We start from the raw sequence: 23,102 nt of genomic DNA on the forward strand, positions 1-23,102 counted from the left end.
CCTCGGGGGAACCATGTGTGTGTGTGTGTGTGTGTGTGTGTGTGTGTGTGTGTGTGTGTGTGTTCACTGTGTTGCGTCAAGCCTGCTGCGTGGCGCGTATAAAGGCGAGGTCAGGGAACAAGCTATCAAAATGTAGTTAGGGGGAAAAGTAAAACGCAGGTTACCCGAAATGGCTACCTTTCTTGTCATTATTACGACGATTCTTCTTACAATTTGGATAGTGTGGATATGCGGCCACTCACGGAAAAGGTGAGATGAACTCGCGGTCATTAACAGAAGTCTCTCTTGAATAACGCAATCTTCACGCTTAACGTTCGTAAGTTAGTGCACGTATAACAAGTGAAAAAGGTAAGGTATATGGTTATATCCGTTCGTGATGTTACTACAGGAGGAACTGAAGTTTGAGGTCACGTATGGTAGAATCATACTACGACCCCTGGTAAATTGTTAATTATTATTGCAACAAACGGATTAGGCTACAATACAACAAAACAAACATAGAATATATAAAACAAATTATTTTTTAAAGACATTCTTCAATAAATAATGTGTAAGTGTGTGTAAGTATATCAAGTAATATGTTGGTTATGAGTATATGTTGGTTAAGTCTGCTGAATATTAATTTTGAAATATCATTTACAATAAAAAAAAATATTTTTGCCATATATATATATATATATATATATATATATATATATATATATATCAGACATGATGCATGTGGCTAACTGAGAACATTACTTTATAGCCTACAGGAAATGTGACAAATTTATTATTATTTAAAAAAGAAATTCAGCTGTCCTATATGAATTTTTTTAATTGCTAACTATGCTCTCTGTCATTGTGTGTGTCTATTTACAGGCGAAAAGGGGAGCCTCCATTGATTACTGGTTGGCTGCCATTCATTGGTGTCACGTTGGATTATGTTTCAAACCCTTTAGGCTTCTTAAGAGAGACTCAGAAAAAATATGGGAATGTTTTCACATGTAAGATTGCTGGGAAGTACTTCACTTTTGTAACAGACCCTTTTTCTTTCTCCATTGTGATGCGGCAAAGCAAAAATCTTGACTTTCAGAAGTTTGCTGTTGGTTTTTCACAGCGGGTAAGTGACTCAATACGAGGGGGTGGGGCATTATGAAACAAGCCTGGATCAAGAGTGTGTTTGTGTTCTGATCTCCAGAGGCTTTTCTTTGAATGTTAATTTTAATCTCTTTAAAAAGAATGAGCAATAGCCTCTCAGTTCTCCAAAGAACCAGCTTCATTAACTATGTGAGGCTATAGGCGCAGTGACATCTAATCTTAAAATGTATGTATACGGAGATGCCCAGTTTGCTCCTGCATAATATCTCCCTTACTGACAATAGGTAGCCCAAAAGGCACCCCAAAAGCCTCCACCATCCAATGGGAAAGCATTGAGAGGAGATCGGCCTACTGTACCTTTACACTGAGTAACCCATCAAATGAATAATTATTCTTCCAAAAAGAGCATGCCCTGTTCACATATAAGCACAACCCTTATAAAACTATAAGTATACTATAAGACTACTTATTACAAATATAATATACTTAAAAATAATATACTTATGTGAAAAATAAATGTAATGTTTAAATGTATGTTAATTGCATTTAAAATAAAATGTATTATATTTTAAATTTATATTGAATTCAATAGTTGAGTATTTTTGGGCCACTAAGGAAGTACTTCTTTATATGTAATTTCATCATTTCAAAATTACTTCGTTATTGCATAATTACTTATATTGTCTTTGAGATATGATTAAAGTGTACTGCCGAATGTACTGACATGCATATGGTACACTAAAATACTTTAACATAATTTCTATTGAAATTTGTATGTCATGTGTTTAAATATATTTGTAATTACATATTTGTAATGTAGCAAAAAAACTAATGTTGCAAAAGTTGCAATTAAGTACATTAAGTATATTAAGTTTAAATGTAATATCTGATAACACTACAGTTAAAACTATAATCAAGTTCTTTGCATGTGCTTTAGTATGTTAGTCAGCACATAAAAAATAAGTGCACTTCTTGAAAGTACAATGAAAGATTATTCAAATTTATTGATTTATAATATACTTAAAACTTTTAATTTGACAGTATTACAAAGGTCACTTTTTTAAATGTGTACTTAAGAAACATAGCCATGAAAATGTCTTTTTAAGTACACTTAAGTGGCCTTTTATTTAATTAACATTATATTAACATTATATTATTAATGTTATATTAATATATTATAAGTTTTTATTTTTTTATTTTTAAATTTACTTTTAAGTTTTTAGTACACTTCAAGTGCATTAAGCATGGACACAGATAGCAATTTCCTATCCAACTGAAATGCATGTCATTTCAAGTCAGTACAGGTATCAGACAAATCACTGACCTCAAGAACAAAAGCCGAGTTATGCAGCACTGTAAACTTGTTACCGTCTAAAGTTTAGACATCCATGATGAAGTTGCATGTCTGAACAAGTCATGTAACTTACCTACACCCTTAGCCTGTACTAAAACGAGGAGTAAGAGTGTTTTTAAAAAAAAGAGCTTTTATACTTAATGAATACTCTCTAGAACATTGCTTCCCAAACCTGTACTAGAGGCCCCCCACCACTGCAGGTTTTGGATGTCTCCCTTATCATGCACTGTTTGGTGGGGAAGGGCAGATGTGTGAAGCACTACTCTAGAGATGACTGAGTTCTCAAACATGCCACTTAAAATCACATAAGGAGCATGTAATGCTGGGTACACACCACAAGATAATCGGGCTGATTTTGGGCCGATTTCTCCCCTTCCGACAATCCTAGGTAATGTCCCGATTATCTTGGTGGTTCTAAAGATTATCTTATCAGATTTGTGGTGTGAGGTGTGTTAAGAGTGACTGAATCTGCTCGGAAGGACGTCAGAGGCGCCCCGATCGCGAATCGTAAATATTCAACATGTTGAATATTTACGATCAGAAATCCTGATGTGTGTGTGGGGGGGGGGATCTTATAAGATCTTATAAGATTTTAAAAATCTTTTAGTGTGTACCCAGCATTAATGGACTCTCATGGTTAATGGCTCCTCAGAACACTCTCTCCAAGCATTCTGATAAAAAAGCATGGTGTTTCTGCTGAACTGGTGGTTCTGGTCGTCAAAAGCTCAGGAGACTCAACCTATGTAATTATCTCCCAACAATGACAGACCCCTTTGGAGTGAGGATGTGAGGATGATGAGTGAATATTTGAAAGAGAACTTACAAACTGTTGGATCTTATGACAAAGTGTTGTGATGTTCCTCATTTCAATCACTTTGAATATAATGGAATAAATGTAAATGTAATGTAAAACATTGGCTAATAACTGGGTTTGATCCTGATTCTCTGCCTCTGTTTCTTATATGTCTGTTTATATTTCTCTTTCACACACACACAGGTCTTTGGTCATGCTGACTTTAACTCTTCACTGTTCAGTGAGAGTTATAGGGAAGTTCACAGCATTTTTCGACAGACACTTCAAGGCCTGTCCCTGCAGCAGCTAACGGAGACCATGCTAGGCAATCTGCAGATGGTTTTGGAGCGTGGTCTACCATATGAGCATGACTGGCTTGAAGAGGGTCTTCAGAGCTTCACGAACCGCATCATGTTTGAGGCAGGGTTTCTCACTCTGTTTGGAAAGGATGTAGGGTTTCTACAGGCCGATGGCATGTCAGGCACCAGAATATGCATGCAGAAAGCGGTGCAAGACTTTTTGGCATTTGATCGTGCTTTCCCTTTACTGGCTGCAGGGGTTCCTATTGGTCTGTGTGCAGAAGCATGGCAAGCAAGGGAAGCCTTAGCAGAGGAACTGCTACATGATAAGCTTCATCACCGGAACTGCATCTCAGATCTGATTCAGCGCAGAATGGACGCATTTGACTGCATGCATTTGGATGAAACTGGAAAAGCAAGGACACACGTGTGCATGCTATGGGCATCACAGGCTAATACTCTGCCAGCAGCTTTCTGGAGCCTGTACTACACATTGAGGTAAGTTGGCACATTACATAGGTAATGTAGACACTGTTAAAATGTATATGTCAAGTGCAACAACACTAATTGCTATGACTGTAAGCAAAAAACAAACAAACAAAAAAAAAAACATTAATTCCATATAGTGTTGGTAGTGTTAAATAAGTAAAAGGGAAGATATGGTTTGTCAGACTAAAACTTTAAAGCATTATGTGATGGCATACTGAAGGGTTCAACCGTTTGAGATCAGTGATTCTAATTTAAACTTGGATATAAACAATCATTATTTTGAATCATTTAAAATATGAAATGTTATGATATAAAATGGGGAATATTTTTTTAGAATTTCACAATATTTATAGGTAACTAATCAAATATGAAAATTAATGACAATGACTTTGTACAAACTTTTGTACTTCTGAAAACTTCTCAAGTTATACCATATAACATGGATCATCAGGTTTTGCATGTGTGGAGCTCATGCCAGTTTGAATGCTCCTTTCATTAAAGCAGGCCATTTCAAATGCTAACACATTATAAAATTCTGTTGTTCATTCAAATTATTTATATTCTCCTGAGAGCCATAGAAAAAAAAGTTTTGTAAATTTTCTTTTTTACGTCATTACATTGTTTGGAGCATAAGAAACACATGGCATATATGCAATTTCTTTCCCTATTCACTTATTATGCCTCCCTAAAATGCCTAATAAGCATGAAGTATGTCCTGGTGCCCACTACAGTGGATATATATGAAATTGATGCATGTCTCACAACAGAAAGTCATATTCTGCTTTGAAACCCCAGGGCAACCAAAGTTGTTCTGACATATTCATTTATGATAAACAGTTTGAAAATTAGTCCGATTTAAATGATAATTACAAAATATTATCATATTTCCATAAGAGTGCTGAATTTAGTCATATGTCTGTCACATTTAAATACCAAGCAGGAGGAGCTCTCATGATCAAACCTTCAAACATTTGGTATCTCTGAAAAGTCCTAAATATGCTCTGTACAGGACATCCGAATTTATAATTGTGGCAAGTATATGGTCACAGAGAAATTAACTAAAATATAATGTCCTCTACAGAGGACAATATATGCCTGGGTCACAGGAGGATATAATGTGCAATGAAAGCATGTAATAATTTAGAATACTAGATTTTCATTGTGGTCTCTGACTTTTTAACCTTTCTATAGGCCTGTTTGATAATACATTCACAGCAAAAATGAATGAAGTAAGCACCTACTTAAATTAATGCGTGTGTATGTGTGTACATGTATGTTTGTGTGTTCTGACCCTCAGGTCTGTTGATGCTTTCACTGCTGCTTGCACAGAGATCAATAGGGTTTTGTCAGGTCAATTAATAAACAACCAGGACCAAACAATCTGCCTTTCTAGAGAGCAGCTGGACTCTATGGCTGTATTAGGTAGGTGATTTCTTATGGCTCGTCTCCACCGAGCGGTACGGGTCAGTACAGTACAGTACGGTACGATTTGGGACGGAACACCCTGATCCATCTTGCGTTTCCACTGCCAACACCTTACTTGTTAAGCGTTGTGTCTACTGGAAAGTAACGATCGACACCATTCTCGTGTGAAGAAGAAAGCGCGACAATAGCCATTTCTCAATATGACATAAAGCACAACTCTGCCTCTTTTGTTAAATGTCAGCTTCACCAATAATAGCCATTATAAATGTATAAGTACAAAGTATAAGAGGCTTATATAATAGGAAATAAAGACAAAAGCAAACAGTTCAGTCAAATGTACGCTACAAAGTCAGCGCTATATGGTAAAATGAAATAAATATATAAAGTTATGAAACATAACTTTGCGCTCAGCCAAAACGATATGACCCGGAACAAATAATAGATTCATGAGACCAACGATTGCCTGTTATATAACCAAAACAAATTATATTTCATGTTTAACCACTACAGAGACATCAGAGCCAGTGGCAAAAGTCAGAAGCACTAGTCACGTTAAGGCTGCTATCAGCCAGATACATGAGCACTGAGCACCCGGTGATCGCCTGGAGCTCACATCTCCAGCACATTTTCAAATAGGCGCTATCATTATAAATAAACTGCAAATTTTAATTTTAAAGGGGTCATATGACATTGCTAAAAAGAACATTATTTTCTGTATTTGGTGTAATGAAAAATGTGTTTATGCGGTTTAAGTTTCAAAAAACACATTATTTTCCGTATACTGTACATCATTGTTGCTCCTCTACGCCCCGCCTTTCTGAAACGTGTCGATCTTTACAAAGCTCATCATTCTGAAAAGCGAGGTGTACGCTGATTGGCCAGCTATCCAGTGTGTTGTGATTGGCCGAATACCTCAAGCGTGTGACGGAAATGTTACGCCCCTTACCATACTGTGATGCCGTGCCGTGCCATGTGACGAGACAAAACCAATAAAACCCATTACAAGTATTTGTTGCATCAAGTGGGCATTTGTTGCATCAAGTGGGGACATAATTACTGATTATAATGACTTATACTGTCTTTTTACGTGTTGCGTTGCATCACGCCATGTAAACATAAAACCATGTCTGCATTTGTGATCGGAGAAACGACAAACAACAAGTGCTACTCTACACTGCTCAAAACCCGCGTTTGAATCATCAGTGGCAAATCCTTTAAATATGAAAAGGTACTTACAGGCTGTGAGTCAGCATTATTTGTCAGAACACTGGCATTGTAGGCTACTCTCCCAGGAAACAGTCCTCGTCCTCCATAAAATGCGTTGCACACATCTAAATATTTGGTTTGAACTGTTCTGGAACAGTGTTGTAAATACAATTTAACCACTGATTTCTAGTTGTGTCCTCTTTTGGAAGACCAAACAAAGTAGTTTTCACAACGAAACACACAGCATCTCCAAGACATGGCTGCGGCAACAATACTACAGCGAGAATCAAAGTTACGCCTTCTTAAAACTACATTTCATGACACAATAACAGTAATATTTTGAAAATTATGCAGGTTTTGATGTTTCACAAGAACACAAGTACAGACAAGAATGCATATTGAGAAATGGCTATTGTCTATGTAAAAATATAAAATTATAAAATACACTATTATATATTTTTTGTGTGTTTGTTCACTCTGATGTAAATAAGCCCAACACGCATGAACAGCATGGCGGAACGAGTGAAGGAGACGCTTATAGCATGCGCAAGTGACGATTCTAGTCAACCAATCAACATTCTGCAGTGAGTCTAGCTCCACCCTTTTAGTACCTTTTGCTGTGCTAGGTACACCAACGGAAGGGTACCAAAAAAGTGGTATGGTACGGTTCGCTTTTTTGGTACCGTTCACAACTTTTGATAATGGAAATGGAAATAATCGCGTACTGTACTGTACTGAACCGTACCGCTCGGTGGATTATTGCACTGTAACACGTGAACAGATTGATTGATTGATTGATTGATTGATTTCTGCAAGAGAAAACGAATGAGAAGTTCCCCCTTCCCCCTTGGAAGTTTGCCTCCAAAATGGCACCAGTTCAGAACCACTGTTTTAGACAACATTGGCAAGCATTAGTTTATTGTATGTCAACTGTAAACATAATTATTGTTCATTTATGGTAATTCCTCAAATCCAATAATACAATAGACTTATCCCCAGAATTCTACTAGTTCATTAATCAGCTGAGTCTTTAATTCATGTTTTTTTTTTTTTTACAGTAGATACCATAGAGGACTAATATTTGTGAACATTTCAGGCTCCTATCCGGTCCCCCACTAGATTATTACCTGAAAGAGAGGGGGATTTTACAAAATTGCACGTTCTCACTCATTTTAGCCCCCATTAAAAATAATAAATAAAAAACAAAAATAAATAAATATAAAATAAACAAGTACTTTAAAATAAAAATTGTGTTTTTTCAATACCAATACATACAGGTAATCACTCACTACAAATAGGACAATTAAAATGGTGAAGCAACCAACTTTTGATACATTGCAAGACTACAGCCATGTAGATATTCAGACCAACAGCATCAAGAATTTTGTATTTGTTTGTATTTTTCCACAACATTCTTTCTTGTATGATACTGCTTAGGTGATATTTTGATAATTAGTAATATTAGTAATATTATTTTTTTAATTAAATGTTAAAGTGGTATCTAAGTTAAATACTTTTTTGTTTTTTCCAGAAAGTATTATTGAAGAAGCGCTTCGCCTGTCTAGTGCCTCCATTATGATACGTGTTGCCAGTGATGACTTTACGCTGACACTGGATTCAGGTCAGACAGCTGATGTGAGAAAAGGAGATTACATTGCTCTTTACCCCCAATTTATACACTTGGATCCTGAAATCTACCCCGATCCTACAGTATGTGTTCAAACTTATTGTCAATTATTTTTTATTAACCAATGAGCTCTCCCAAACCATGAGCTTATACAAATTAGACAGGTTTTAGATCATTTCCATCTGTAGGATATTTATAATATTTAGAATTGAATTATGTTAATTATGTTTATTGTATGGAATTATGGTAGTATGTATGTAGCTTGCACTTAAATGTATACAAGATTACAAAGATTGCAGATGTTCCTAATGCAGTGTTCCTATTGCACAATTCCAATACAGCATGTAATTGTTATAAAATATGTCACTCAATGCATTTAATATACTTACATTATACAGTAGTAACTTTGATACTGCAATGTTTTAGGCATCACAATGACTTTTTAAACACAGACAGCCATGTACAGTAAATAAAATGTTCCTCTGTTTCCCAGGAGTTCAAATATAACCGCTTCCTGGATGAAAAAGGTCAACGAAAGAGTAATTTCTTCAAAAATGAGCGACGGTTAAAGCATTTCTTGTTGCCGTTTGGTTCTGGTGCTAGCGAGTGCCCTGGCCGTTTTTTTGCAGTAAATGAGATTAAACAGTTCCTCGCACTGACACTGTGGCATTATGACCTGCAGCTCAGTGACCCTGATGCCACTCTGGTTCCAGACAGTACTCGTGCAGGCCTGGGTATACTGCCACCATCACGAGATGTCCTTCTCAGATACAGAAGGAAAACCAACACCACCACAGAACAGTTAAGATAGGAAATGGAAGTAGATGGAAAGCATAAGATGCAAGAAGGAACATGAAGATCTTTGCCTATAGGACAAGTGAAATGGCAGTCTTTCTAGTTTCTATATGTTAAATGATGATTTGATTTGTTCTTATTGGACTTTGTATGATGGACTGAAATCAATGAAAATGTAGCACTCTACATTGGCCTATAATAATAAAGTCAAATAAAGCCAAAAATAAAAAATAAAAAAATTCACAGGAAATTACAGGATCAAAAGGTGTATTATTTTACAATAAATTACTGCAGTCAGAAATTTACTGTGAAATAAAATGACTGAATGGACATTTACTGTTCTTGTTTTACTGTAAATTCACATTACAAAGTTGTCTTTAACTGTGCCACTGTGAGAAATGTATTTGTTTATTACTGTAATTGGTTTGAACTCACCATAATGGTGATTGATGATCCCATTTGTTTAGGGCTCTGACATTGCACATTTATATTCAAATTTCTGATCTAGTCATGTCAGAAGTATGATAAATGAAAACATTTGTCAAAATAATGACAAGCTAGAAACACAGTATGATGCTGTTTGTTTAAAATAAATGTCTGAGTGCAGTTAGATCCAAGAGAAATCCTACTGTGAAAAGTGTAACTCGGAATATACTTTAACTTCACACTAAAATATTTTTTAACAGTGTGCCATCATCAAATGATGGTAATATTTAGGCCTACACATAAATAAAATCTTCACACATAAATAAACATGTAAATGACTATATGAATGACCACGAACAGCCAATGCCGCTTTTTCAGAAGGTTTAAGAGGGTTATTGGAGTAACCTGTGCCACTTTGGTGTGTGTGTGTGTGTGTGTATCAGGTTGCTATGTATTATGCATTTCTTTTACATAGTAGCCTATGTCACAAAGGTAAATTCTTCTTCTCAAAACCACTAAAACCAGTACTTTGGAATGCTCATGAAAAATGCTCTTAAGATTCTGTATATGTTGTTTATTTGGTAATTTTGTCTGTTTTGATGTGTATTGCAGCTTCTCGTTGCCAATTATTGTTATTATTATCAAAAATTGTATCATTTAAAACTGTTGCAGTCCAGCAGAAAAGCACAGGCCAATGCTTTTTTCCCCTCGCGTTTTCATGTACTGCGAGCAAGCATAGCTATTTTGGTCGAACGAGGGCGCTCGCTCAGAGGAGATGTGCTGACAGGCGCTCGAGTAGGCTGTATTTCCCTCATCCAGCACACCCGATGACATTACATTCATTACCTCTAAGATCCAGTGAACTAAATCAGCTGTCATACGTTTACTATCGAATAAACCGGACCGACGAGCACTGAAGCCATATAATACTTATTGGTGCGACTAGACTTCTGCAGCGTCAAGGTGAGTGCGCTTAATCTTACTAAGCGTCAGAAAACGAGCTAACGTTGAATTGTCACAGTCACAGCTATTATGTATAACTATTAATTATTTATATATAATCTCTTAAATTGCGCTGTATTTTATTCTATATAACGCGCAACCTGTACATTCAAGCAACAGACCTTCTTGCACGAACGACCAGTAGCCTAATAGCCTATATTTGTTGTCATTTCGTATCTTTATAAAGCGAAAATGACACATGGAAATGTGGAAATAAGGAAATGTTTAAAAAAAAAATTACAAATAAATATATTAATAATAATAATAGTAGTAAGTAAATTGTATTTATAGAGCACATTTAAATTCAGCTTACACTGACCAAAATGCTGTACAAAACAATCCTAAAATACAGTAAAGTATAACATAAAATTAAAATTTAAATCCAAGATAACAACACTAATCCATAAATTAAAAATCAGGAAAGGCCATAGAATAAAGATGCGTTTTAAGTCTAGGAATAATAATAATAACAACAATAATAATAATAATAATAATTGTCTGGACTACCTTTCTATGACGTGTTTTATGTTTTTAAATAGTAAATTGTATTTCTATTGTTACAATAACTAAAACATTAACATTTTTTCAGGAAATTCATCCAGTGTGCTCGAAACAGAATAATAACCATGTCACTGTATCCATCTCTAGAAGACATGAAGGTGGATAAGTTCATGAAGGTTGGACATTGATTCATTTATGTGTGTATGTATGTATGTATGTATGTGTATATGTGTGTATTTAAAACTATATATCTATCTATCCAAAATGCTAACCCACCACCCCCACAACCCCCCATTTTATGTAGGCACAGAACACCACTACTGCGAGCCCATTAAAAGCTTTACCTCTTCCAGAACCTGAGCCTTACTATGATGCAAAATCTGAAGAGATAGGTAAGAATCAGATACTGTGCTGTATCTACGTATGATTACAAAATTTATGACAGAAACGAGATTTAGACCCTGAGGCTGAGCTTCAAATAAGGGTGCCATGGGTACCTCACAAGAGGCTTTAGAAAATATAGTCCCACTTTAGTTTGGGAACCAATTTTCACTATTAACTTTGACTTTTGCCTCATTCAACTCCTAATTTGCTGCTTATTAACAGTAAGGTTGTTGTTAAGTTTAGTATGGGGTAGGATTAAGGGATCTAAAATATGGTCATGCATAATAAGGCATTAATATGTGCTGTATAAGTACTAATAAACAGCCAATATACTAGTAATATGCATGCTAATAAGTAAATGGTTAACTGTCTCTAAACTAAAGCATTACTGGATATATAGGGTTCTTACAGTCTTGAACAATCAGGAAATATTATGGAAATTCCAAAACTGATATTTTCATGCCTGGAAAACTCATAGAAACAAGTAAATTTGAGTTATCAGATTTTTCTCACTTAGCTTAGACCATTTTTAATGTTGTCTGTCTCTCTTTAGCTACTTCTAGCAGGTTGTACCCTGAGCTGAATGAGTTTATGGGTCTAAATCTCAGTGCAGAAGCTCAAGAAACTCTTTCCTCTTCAGTTCCTGACCAGACCAGTGGGGTGAGTGTGTTTATGCCTGAGATCAGCTTATTCCCTTTTTCAAAATAACACACAAAAACAAGACATTCTCTTGTGAAAAACAAATGCACTTTGCATGTATTTAAAAAAAAAAAAAAGTACTTACTACAGAAATTATTTACTTTTTGCCTTTTATTTACAAGTGAAAACAATCCATGACTAAAAGACAAACAAAAAGAAGGCATAAATCCACAGGAAATACAAAAAAAAAACATCACAGCTTAACTTGCTAATAAAATATAGGCAGTGTTAAGAAAATAACTAACAGAAATCTGAATGGACATGGGGTGTATATTCACAAAATAAAATAAGGAACAAAACTATATTCAGGTGAACATGATTCTGTAACCAAGGAAACAGGAAAAAAGCAACAGGAATGTAAATATACCACAATGAAAAAGAAAAAAAAAAACTTAAGAATCCAAGAAAACCTCAAACTAAGAGTCCTAGAAAACAGAAGACACATCACACTTCGGACTTAAGTACAACTGTATATGTCATTTCATAATTAATTCCATGGTCTGTGAAATAAGGTTAATGCTTATTTCCGAAAGTACTGACAGGTATTTATGGTAAACTAATATACTGTAACAAACCTGTAATGATGGTCCACTGAACAGCAAGTTGTAGATGAATCCAAGTGCAGATTTATTATACAGTGAAATCCAAAAATCCAAACAAAACACAAAGACTTGACTAGATTTGGCTTGACTTGACTATACAGACATGAAACAACTCACCAAACAGAGGTTAAAGGCCGGGACACACCAAGCCGATGGTCGGTCGTTGGCCAACGTCGGGCCGACGGCAAGCGACAGTCGGGCTAGTTTGGTGCTTTGGTGTGCTCCACTCGTCGGCTCTCGTCGGGCTCACGTCAGACTCACGTCGGCGGCAGTGAATCGGTGTCGGGGCCGTCGGGACCGTTGGCGTGAGTGAGAGCATGAGCATAAATTACAAACATGTAATTTATATTTTTATAGAAATATGACAATCACATTATCTCACACAGAGATCGCACTGTCATAGTGTTTGGGAACATTCATGCATAATTTAAATACATAATCACATGAAATCAGATAAAAAAATAAATATTTTAGAAAAGAACCGTAGCATCACAGGTGTCTGAACCAATGAGCATTAAGCTGTGACGTCAGTCAGTCGTTTCCCATCATGCTTTTGGTCAGCGCAGTCGGTGGAGAGCAACTGCGCTCAACTGCACAATCCGACACAGCCGCCTCGCCGTCGCGACAGTTTTTTTGCACACGTCAGCATGACATCAGAGCAAGTCGGAAGTAAGTCGGACACTTTTCTAACCGGCATGCATCTCGCGGTGATCACCGGTGATCGATTCTGCGCAGAATTTGCTCATCTCAAACAAGCCCAAGGTCAGGCGCTGCAGTTGCTCAAAATCGGCTGTGAGAGCCTTGATGACGACACACTTTATTCTCATTGGTCAGATTCTGTGATGACAACCACGACGTGTGTTGCGTTTATTCTAACAATTCGTGGTTTTTATAACAGTAAAAGCTTTTTTAGTGTAGTCGCACTGTTGTCTTGAGTCATGTTTATCAAAAAAATACTGATAAAAGCATATACTGTATACCCCCACTTTATTGGTATTTAGTAGCCTATTTGTCTATGTTGAACTTTATTCTTGAACAGATGGCGCTGTATTAAGCAGTATATAAAAAGTGATCCGTTGCCAATAAAAATGTTTCTGTGTATTTGAGAAATATTGCATTTAATTCACTTTATCTGTTATAGAGTATGCAAACATTGCGAGAGCGTCATTACCGGGAGCATAAAGTGTCTGACTTGACGTCGCCGCTTTTAATTCCGCCCCGACTGCAAGTGGCTGCTCTCGACAGCTGGTGGCAGGCTAGTGTAGTTCATCTCGAACAAGCCTATTGGCAACATGAGGGCTATAAATGCCAAACAATAAAGGTCACATGACACAAACCAACCAATGGGAAACAAGGCACATGACTAAAGCAACCAATCACAACATGGCACACAGACAAGAGTAGCACATGACATGATCACATGAGGGGCAAGAAACACGTGACAGGAACATGAAACAAGGCAAAATATCAAAATAAAAGACCAGAAAACCTAAACAAGAAACAAAACCCAAACCCCACGTTACAAAACCAAAAGGACCACGGAAAGAGAGGAGCACACCAGAATGGCAGTATATTACATACATATATTACAGTATATTATCTTATATTCAATTTTAAAAGCATAACACAACATAGTTAAAAAAAAAAAAGTTCACATACTAGTTTCTCTGAAAACAATGCTACAGGCAGTTATTCTACTTTTGAAAAGTGTGTTCCGTGTCAGAATGTCTGTTTTTTGTTTTTCTCTTTGTGATTCCACCCACTGCCAATTTACCCAATAGTATTTTGACACCTCGGGTCTCCAGTTGGTGCAAAACACAGCGTATTGCAGCCATGGGAGATAACAAATGAACTGGGTCAGAGATCAGAGATTCTACCCAACCTAAAAAGCCTCGGCATCCATCTAAAAAGCTCTATAACAAGAGGAATAATAAAACGCAGATAAATCAACTCAACAACTTACATTATAAGACTCGTTGCCTTCCATTGTCAGTTGTGCTCATTCCTCTTGTGTGTCCTAATCTGGCAACCCGTGTGAGCATTGAGTCTGAAGAGGAGCCTGACAAACGACTCCAATATTTTGAATTTGGACTGCAGTACCCATTTCAACTGCTAGCTGTCAATATTACATACTGCACCCTTAGGAAGCTGGTTTTACCTTACTTTATCTTTGAAAATGACTTTCATTGGTATAACTTAATGTCATCTTGATTACAGTCACTTAAAATAATATATTTAACTTGAATAAAACCAATTAATTGAGATGTTACCGCATGAAGTATATTTTGGGTAATTTGACTAAATAGTTTTTGCAGTATTATATATTCCCCAATGCTTTTTAGGCTCTTAGTGTCTGCACACATGGAATGAGCTGGGCGGCAGCCCCCATAACCGGAAGTGACCTGGGGGTGAAGCGGGCAGAGATTCGACAGGGTGTACGGGAGGTGGTGCTGTGCAAAGACATGGATGGGAAGATTGGCCTCCGCCTCAAAGTCATAGATAATGTATTTATTTGATGTTATAAATACTTTAACTTTTAAACTTGAATTAATATAATTTATTAATCTAACAATCCAACAAGAGAGAATCTATTGCAACATGTCAATAGTCTGCAGTTTTTAGCTGAAAAATGTATCAAACATTTATATATTTGAATAATTTCTGTGTTCTATGTTTTAATGAATGACATCCACATTCACATCATAACATTACACCTCAAAAGTATAATGGGTAATCTCTGATTAACATTTCCAAATGTGTGTTTCAGGGCGTGTTTGTGCAATTAGTGCAGGCTAACACTCCTGCAGCACTGGCAGGGCTGCGCTTTGGTGATCAGATTCTGCAGATCAATGGCAAATCATGTGCCGGCTGGAGTAGTGATAATGCACATAAGGAGCTTAAGAATGCCAACCCAGAGAAGATCACTTTGGCTGTGCGAGACAGGTACACACACATGCACACACACATCACATCATACATAGAGCATTTTTGCAGGTTTCAAATACTCCGCACAATGATGTTTAATTTATGAGGATCAGGTTGTCATGAATTATTCATGAAGAGATCAGACACAGGAGGGTGTGTGTATGTAGTTTAAGCCTTACAACTGTACAGCAACTATTGTTGTAAACCATTGTTAATACTAAAAAGTATGTAGGTATTAGAGACACTCGTGAAAAGAGTTGTCAAAAGAATTTTAATTTGTCAAACTGTATAAGCCAATTAATTTTTTGGCCAAGGCCTGAATTTTAGCCACAGTAATAACAGGAGAGAGGGGAATGAGAAAAGCCCTTGAGTCAGAATTCAAGCTCGGGTATACACCAAGCACTGTTACACGATACGTGAAAGTATCAGGCTATGGCTCTGACAGCCCAGCTACTTTATTTTTGGTATAAAGTAAGTATAAGTATAAATTTGATAGAAAATAATGTGGAAGATGGAAATTAATCATAAAAAACAGGACTTGAACTTAGGTCGCCAGGAGCACAACCATGTTATGTGTCAGGGTGCTGCCCACAAGACCATCGGCTGTGACAGTTTAACTACTTTTTAATGCAGAAATAGCATAATCCAAAAAGCATCCATATGCTATTTAACATTTTTTTTCTGTCTATGTTTATTAAGTTTTCTGAAAGAGATCTTGGTTACATATGTAACCCTGATCTCCTGAATAGGGAACGACTCACTGCATCGGTAGCTGATGTAGGGGTGGGCAGTATGGCAAAAATATATCACGTTTTTTTTTTTTTAGAAATATCACGATTCACAATTTTATCACCATTCTTTGTCATGTTGGTTTTACTATTTTGCAAGCTGTCTAAGCAGTACAACCAAACTAATTTCCCTGTTATAAAGATAAAGCCTTACAAGATAACAAAATATAAAAAAGAATGACAGATATGTAGGCCAAAGTGGGCGAAGATAAAAATCTTTGTCATTAAAAAATAAGAACAAAGATACACATTACAAATACACATAATATACAAATAAAACAAACAGTGTTTTATTTTCAGGTACAATAGGTGTATTTAGCCAGAGCATTCAAGAAATTGAATGAACAAATATAAAACTAAAACACTATTGATTCCTATTAAAGCAACTGCATTAAAGTTTTTCAGTCAAGACTAGTGAGTGATTTTTCTCTGTGTTTTGTTGTTTTATTAACATTAAAGGGGTCATCGGATGCAAAATTCACTTTTACATGTTATTTGAACTGAAATGTGTGTTGGCAGTGTGTGTACACAACCACCCTATAATGATAAAAATCCACCCAGTGTTTTTTTTTTTAATCCAGAGAAATAATATCCCTTTTTTCAAATCAAGTCATTCTCAGATTTTTGGCTGTGTGACGTCACACAGACCCAGGCCCCTCCCACGATTGTTGATTGATGCTAGCGTTTTACCTTAGACCTGCCCTGAGTGAGCTGTCATCAGTCCGCCATTGTTTCGACGCCGGAGCAGTTGTAGACAAGAATGTCTCCTAAGTGATTGAGATGTTTTGTTGTTGGATGTAATAATGAACATAGCAGTCGTCATTTACTCCCGACATCTGAGCCACTGAAGACGCAGTGAAGTATGTTTGTTTTTGAAGGGAATGCGTCCCCTGATCTGCCTAAATGCGTTTATGTTCGTGCAAATCATTCATGATTCAGCTTCACCACCAGAAGTGAGTATACGTTTTTTAATGAATTTTGCAAATCACCTTTCCTAATAATGTGCTAGATAGCAAGTTTCACGATGAATGTGGCTAAAGTTTACAGTCTCTCAGAGAACCACGCATCACCCCACGGAGGGAGAGGGGCAGGGATAGCAGAGCTTATTAGCATTTAAAGGGAAATGCACTGAAACGGCTTGCTGTGAAAAGAGCTGTTTTGACAAGGTAAAAAGGGTGTTGTTTTACACTACCATTGAGACATTTTAACCAAAGTATGTTATAGACTTTTCATTAAGGCCCTAATGAATCATATCAACTTGTGGAAAATGGGCATCCGATGACCCCGTTAAAGGAATATTTCACCCAAAAGTAAAAATTCTGTCATCTGTCTGTCAATGCTGTCATAGTGTTTTATTTTTATACCATCATTTACTCACTCAAAAGATGTTTTAAACCTGAATGAGTTTCTTTCTTCTGCTGAACATAAATGTTATTTTGAAGAATGTGGGTAATCAAACAGTTGCTGGTCCCCAGTGACTTCCATAGTATTTTTTTCCTGCTATCAAAGTCAATGTGGGCCAGCAACGTTTGGATACCCACATTTTTCAAAATATCTTCTTTTGTGTTCAGCACAAGAAAGAAATTAATACAGGTTTGGGACAACATGTGAGTGAGTAAATAATGACAGAAATTAAATTTTAGGGCGAACTATCCCTTTAATGACAGTTGTTAGCATGTCTAGTACCGTCCCTTTAAGACCTGCACTCATGTAATAATACAGGCAAGTATCCATTTTTCTCTCAACTGTTTACTTTCATTTTAGACATAACCAATTGAGTCTATATGTAAACCTTTTGGGTTTTGACAGTATTACAGCAAAAGATAACATCTCGGTTACATTTGTAACCCTCGTTCCCTGAAGGAGGAAACGGAGATGTCACGTCGGTGACCGAGGAATTGGGGAATCTCGCAAGAGAGACCAATCCACTTCAAGTGTAACTAAACGAGCTAATGGACATTGGCATGCGAAATTCGCATCTGGCTGCCACACCCGCACAGGTATAAGAGGCAGCAGGTGCACTGCATTCATTCATGTTTTCGCTGAGGAGCCGAGCCAGGGACCCGGCACCTCAGTGGCGGTACAGCAACTGTGGCGAAGGGACGTGACGTCTCCGTTCCCTCCTTCAGGGAATGAGGGTTACAAATGTAACTGAGACATTCCCTTTCGGTCACTCTCGACGTCACATCGGTGACCGACGAATTGGGAATCCCTACCAACGCGCCACAGGTGCTGCCCCCTCCAGTGCCCTGTGTATGCCTCCTGAACCTTCCTATAAGGCAGACGATAGGAACGGGCTCTACACAGAGAAGGTCGACTACTGCTGTTCCTCAAGCAACCCAAACAGTAGGACTTGGATAACACTGGGAAAGTGTGCCCTTCCTACTTGGAAGAGGCACACTGCGGAGTCACCTTCTCCCAGAGGGGGTGGAGTGACATTTACTCATGTGGAGTAACCCAAAACGGTCCTATTGCACATGGAAGTCTCTGAGATGGCTCAGGCTGCATCATCTAGAGACGGCAGAGCATAGCCTGCCAGGGGAAACACAGCCCTAGTAACTGTACCGTGGAAATACACTTATGGGATCCCAACAGGGTCACTCACGCACTAGCCTCACACCAGATTTCAGGAATTCATTGGATGAAAGGCCTGGCACTGGACGCTCCGCCACATCCGGCCGCCTGAGTGCTGGAGGACTCGACAGGGTTTGCCTGGTTAGGGAGCTCTCGGAAGAACTAGGCATTATGAACGCCACAAGCCGACTCTGAACTGGGCCTCTCAGTGCCACTACCCGATTGAGGTGAGAACACAGGAGGAAACCGGTTCGACACGTAAGCTATAGAACCTAGCGAACGTGTTAGGAGTCGCCCAGCCCGCAGCTCTACAAATATCTGCTAGTGAGGTACCACGAGCCAGCGCCCAGGACGATGCGACACCCCTAGTGGAGTGAGCATGCAGCCTGAGTGGGCAGGGCACACATTGTGCCTCACAGGCCAAGGTGATGGCATCCACTATCCAGTGGGCCATCCTCTGCTTGGAGACAGCTTTCCCCTTCTGCTGTCCTCCGTAACAGACAAAGAGCTGCTCTGAGGACCTAAAGCTCTGAGTTCTATCCATGTACTGCCACAGTGCACGTACAGGACAGAGAAAAGCTAGGGCTGGGTCTGCCTCCTCTAGGGGCAGCGCTTGCAGGTTCACCACCTGGTCCCTGAAGGGAGTGGTAGGAATCTTGGGCACATAGCCGGGCCGGGATCTCAGTGTTGCACTGGAGTCAGCTGTCCCAAACTCGAGGCACAATTCGTCGACCAAAAATACCTGCAGGTCCCCCACCCTCTTAATCAAGGCCAATACAGTCAGGAGTAGGGTTTTCATGGAGAGAAACTTCAACTCGACTGACTCCAAAGGCTCGAATGGAGCAGTTTTTTAGGGCTCTTAGCACCAATGCTAAATCCCAAGGGGGTAAGGAGGGGGGCCTAGGAGGATTTAACCTTCTGGTCCCCCTAAGGAACCTGACGACCAGGTCGTGCTTCCTCACCGTGTGCGGAGATAGCAGCAACGTAAACCTTAAGGGTGGAGGGGGACAGCCTACGCTCCAACCCTTGCTGCAAGAAGGAAAGCACGGCACTGATCGAACATTTCCGGGGGTCCTCTCGGTGAGAGGAACACCATTCGACTAACAGGTTCCACTTTAAAGCATAGGCCTGCCTCATGAACGGTGCTTGTGCTGAAGTGATAGTGAGCGCTACCTTCTGGGGTAGGTCACCTAGAACCTCCGTGTCCCATCCAGGGACCATACATGGAGTTTCCACAGGTCCGGACGCGGGTGCAAGAGGGTGCCCCATCTCTGAGAAAGCAGATCCTTCCTCAGAGGAATCTGCCAGAGGGGGGCTGTCGTGAGGAGCATGAGTTCCGGATACCAGGTGCTGTTGGGCCAATATGGAGCCACTAACAAGACCTGCTCCTCATCCTCCCTGATCTTGCACAGCGTCTGTGCGAGTAGGCTCACTGGGGGGAACGCATATTTGTGCAGACCCCAGGGCCAGCTGTGTGCCAATGCATCCGTGCCGAGCGTTGCCTCGGTTAGGGAGTAGAACCACTGGCAGTGGGTGGTTTCTGGAGATGCAAACAGGTCTACCTGAGCATCTCCGAACCATCTCAAGATCAGCTGAACCGCCTGGGGGTGGAGTCTCCACTCCACCTGGAAGTGCTGCTCAATTGAACACTCCTGGGATGCGGATGGCACAAAGGGACCTCAGATGCTTCTGACTCCAGAGGAGGATGTGGCGAGCAAGTTGCGACATGCGACGGGAGCGTAAACTGCCTTGCCGGTTGATATACGCACCAGTCACAGTATTGTCCGTGCGGACCAGTACGTCCCTGCCCCGAAGGCACCCTCTGAAGCGGCTCAGGTGCAAGGTGCACTGCCAGCAACTCGATGCAATTGATATGCCAACGCAGTTGGGGACCCGTCCACACCCCTGACACTGCGTGCCTGTTGTTCATGGCTCCCCAGCCGGTGGCCGAGGCATCTGTGAAAACCACCGCATGCTTGGATATCTGTTCCAGGGGCACTCCTGCCCGAAGGAATGAAGGATCCGACCACAGGCTAAAGGTTCTGCAACAGGCCGGTGTAATCTGAACCCGGTGAGTGCCGCGTAGTCATGCCCACCTCGGGACTCGGCCATGGAGCCAGTGCTGAAGTGGTCACATATGGAGTAGACTGAGCGGAACTACCGCAGCGGCTGCAGCCATATGCCCCAGAAGCCTCTGAAACAATTTCAGTGGGACCGCCGTCCTGCCTGATAAAGTCTTGAGGCAGTTCAGCACCGACTGAGCACGTTCCTGGGTAAGGCGTGCTGTCTGGTTGACTGAATCCAGCTCCATTCTGAGAAAAGAGATCCTCTGTGTTGGCACGAGTTTGCTCTTTTCCCACTTGACCCGAAAACCCAACTGGCTGAGGTGTCTGAGCACCACGTCCCTGTGTGCGCACAACTGATCACGAGACTGTGCGAGTATGAGCCAGTCATCAAGATGCGAACACCCTGTTCTCTCAAGGGAACAAGGGCCACCTCCGCGACTTTGGTGAAGACATGGGGCGACAGGGAGAGCCCGAAGGGCAGGACCTTGTACTGATATACCCGACCCTTGAAGGCGAAACGCAGGAATGGCCTTTGTCGCAGGAGGATCGAGACATGAAAGTATGTGTCCTTCAGGTCGATCGCTGCAAACCAGTCTTGGGGAGGTATGCACTCGAAAATGTGTTTCTGCGTCAACATTTTGAACGGCAGCTTGTGAAGCACGCAATTCAAAACTTGCAGGTCCAAGATTGGTCGTAACCCACCGCTCTTCTTGGGCACGTCCTCATATCGGCTGGAGGGTCCGGTTCTATCGCACCCTTCGCCAGCTGGACTGCGATTTCTGAGACCACCGTGCCAATGGAACCAACAGAGCCACCAACGTACCCGCGGTGGGGCAGCAAGGTGGAACACAGGGACCCGGCCCGGGGCCTTTGACGGCCACGCCTGTGATGGCAGAGGGCGAGGTCTGGGTGTGAAGTGTAACACTCACCTGATCCCTCCTCGCGAGAGGGGGAATGCAGGGCCCATTCAAAATGCATGAATGAGAAAATAAAAGGTATTAAGCAATATAGGCAATAAAAAAACCTCAGTATGGTACTTGTGCTGTCTGACACACTGAAAGCTTCCCAAAGCATAGGGCTGCCGATTTGAGTTGTATTTTTCATGGCTTATTGTGCTTTAATGGTCAAACATACACAATAAATTAAAAAATGTCAGTCTGGGTGAATATTTAGGTATTCAGTCGGTTATGTCTTAAGTGAATGTAAACAGTTGTGATTCAGTATCAATATCTTGGATGAGTACATTAGGTCTTAAAGTGACAGCAGCGGGTTTTTATGTTCTTATGTCCTGTGTCCTTAATGTTAATCATACAAAAAAGAAAAAGAGAAAGTCACTCACTGCTCTTGACTGAATGACTTTTGTAGCTTTAATAAGGATGAATGTATATTTTATTCATACAGTAAAGACTATGTAGTGTTCTGTTTTACATTTGATTATTGAATGGTTATAGCATTTTTACCTGAATACTACTGTTAGATAAACTGCATTTCATTAAAATGCTCAATGATGGAAAATACCAATTAAGTCCTAGATATCTCTTACCACAGGGAGTTTTAGCAGTGCTTTTTCTCACCTCAGTAGTAAATGTACATAATGAATTTGTTTGGCCCATGAGGGTCATGTTGCCCCGACTATGTCCCTGGTAATGGGGTAAGTCAAATGTACACTACAATTACTATGCTCAGATTATTGAATGTGTGTTCCTCTTACCAGTTAACATTTTGTGTGTGTATGTGTGTGTGTGTGCACTGGCATTCCCTACTTTAGTGGTTCTTAATCCTTGATTAATGCTTAGTCCACCTGATTAAAATCACCAGCTCTTTAGAAGAGAGCCCCAATGAATTAACTGTGTTCCGACTGACATGGGCCCTACACAGTGTTCACTACTCTCTACTCCCTGCACACGGAAAATTGGCTGAAGTTTACTTTACTTAAAGGGATAGTTCACCCAAAAATGAAAATTTGATGTTTATCTGCTTACCCCCAGGGCATCCAAGATGTAGGTGACTTTGTTTCTTCAGTAGAACACATTTGATGATTTTTAAGTCCAACCGTTGCAGTCTATC

General features: G+C 39.6%; 2 protein-coding genes across 4 annotated transcripts in view; both read left to right on the plus strand.

The window, feature by feature from the left end:
• The first annotated feature begins 51 nt into the window (after positions 1–51).
• Positions 52–9,462, plus strand: cyp7a1b (cytochrome P450, family 7, subfamily A, polypeptide 1b). 3 transcript variants are annotated; one of them, XM_016499755.1, is made up of 6 exons: positions 52–249; positions 862–1,102; positions 3,432–4,024; positions 5,313–5,437; positions 8,178–8,356; positions 8,956–9,462. In XM_016499755.1, the coding sequence occupies exons 1-6, from the start codon at positions 170–172 to the stop codon at positions 9,082–9,084; spliced, it is 1,347 nt and encodes a 448-aa protein (XP_016355241.1). In that variant the 5' UTR covers positions 52–169; the 3' UTR covers positions 9,085–9,462. The 3 variants fall into 3 exon arrangements, with proteins under 3 accessions (XP_016355241.1, XP_016355239.1, XP_016355240.1); XM_016499753.1 differs by having other exon boundaries at positions 8,767–9,457; XM_016499754.1 differs by lacking the exon at positions 52–249 and adding an exon at positions 283–439 and having other exon boundaries at positions 8,767–9,457.
• A 637-nt stretch (positions 9,463–10,099) lies between these two features.
• sdcbp (syndecan binding protein (syntenin)) overlaps positions 10,100–23,102 on the plus strand; it is an 18,836-nt gene continuing 5,833 nt past the window's right edge. Inside the window, exons 1-6 of the mRNA XM_016499758.1 lie at positions 10,100–10,457; positions 11,086–11,173; positions 11,302–11,389; positions 11,935–12,041; positions 15,025–15,186; positions 15,450–15,625. Coding sequence (XP_016355244.1) covers positions 11,123–11,173; positions 11,302–11,389; positions 11,935–12,041; positions 15,025–15,186; positions 15,450–15,625 — 584 coding nt within the window. The 5' untranslated portion in view covers positions 10,100–10,457; positions 11,086–11,122. The remainder of the gene's footprint in view (positions 10,458–11,085; positions 11,174–11,301; positions 11,390–11,934; positions 12,042–15,024; positions 15,187–15,449; positions 15,626–23,102) is intronic.

Source organism: Sinocyclocheilus anshuiensis, unplaced genomic scaffold (genome assembly GCF_001515605.1).
Source record: "Sinocyclocheilus anshuiensis isolate Anshui unplaced genomic scaffold, SAMN03320099.WGS_v1.1 scaffold126, whole genome shotgun sequence".
NCBI lineage: Eukaryota > Metazoa > Chordata > Actinopteri > Cypriniformes > Cyprinidae > Sinocyclocheilus > Sinocyclocheilus anshuiensis.

Coding starts and splice junctions, on each gene's coding strand:
- cyp7a1b (XM_016499753.1), top strand. CDS start 170: ATGGCTACCTTTCTTGTCATTATTACGACGATTCTTCTTACAATTTGG. Junction 250..861: donor TGCGGCCACTCACGGAAAAG/GTGAGATGAACT, acceptor GTCTATTTACAG/GCGAAAAGGGGAGCCTCCAT. Junction 8,357..8,766: donor AAATCTACCCCGATCCTACA/GTATGTGTTCAA, acceptor TCTGTTTCCCAG/GAGTTCAAATATAACCGCTT.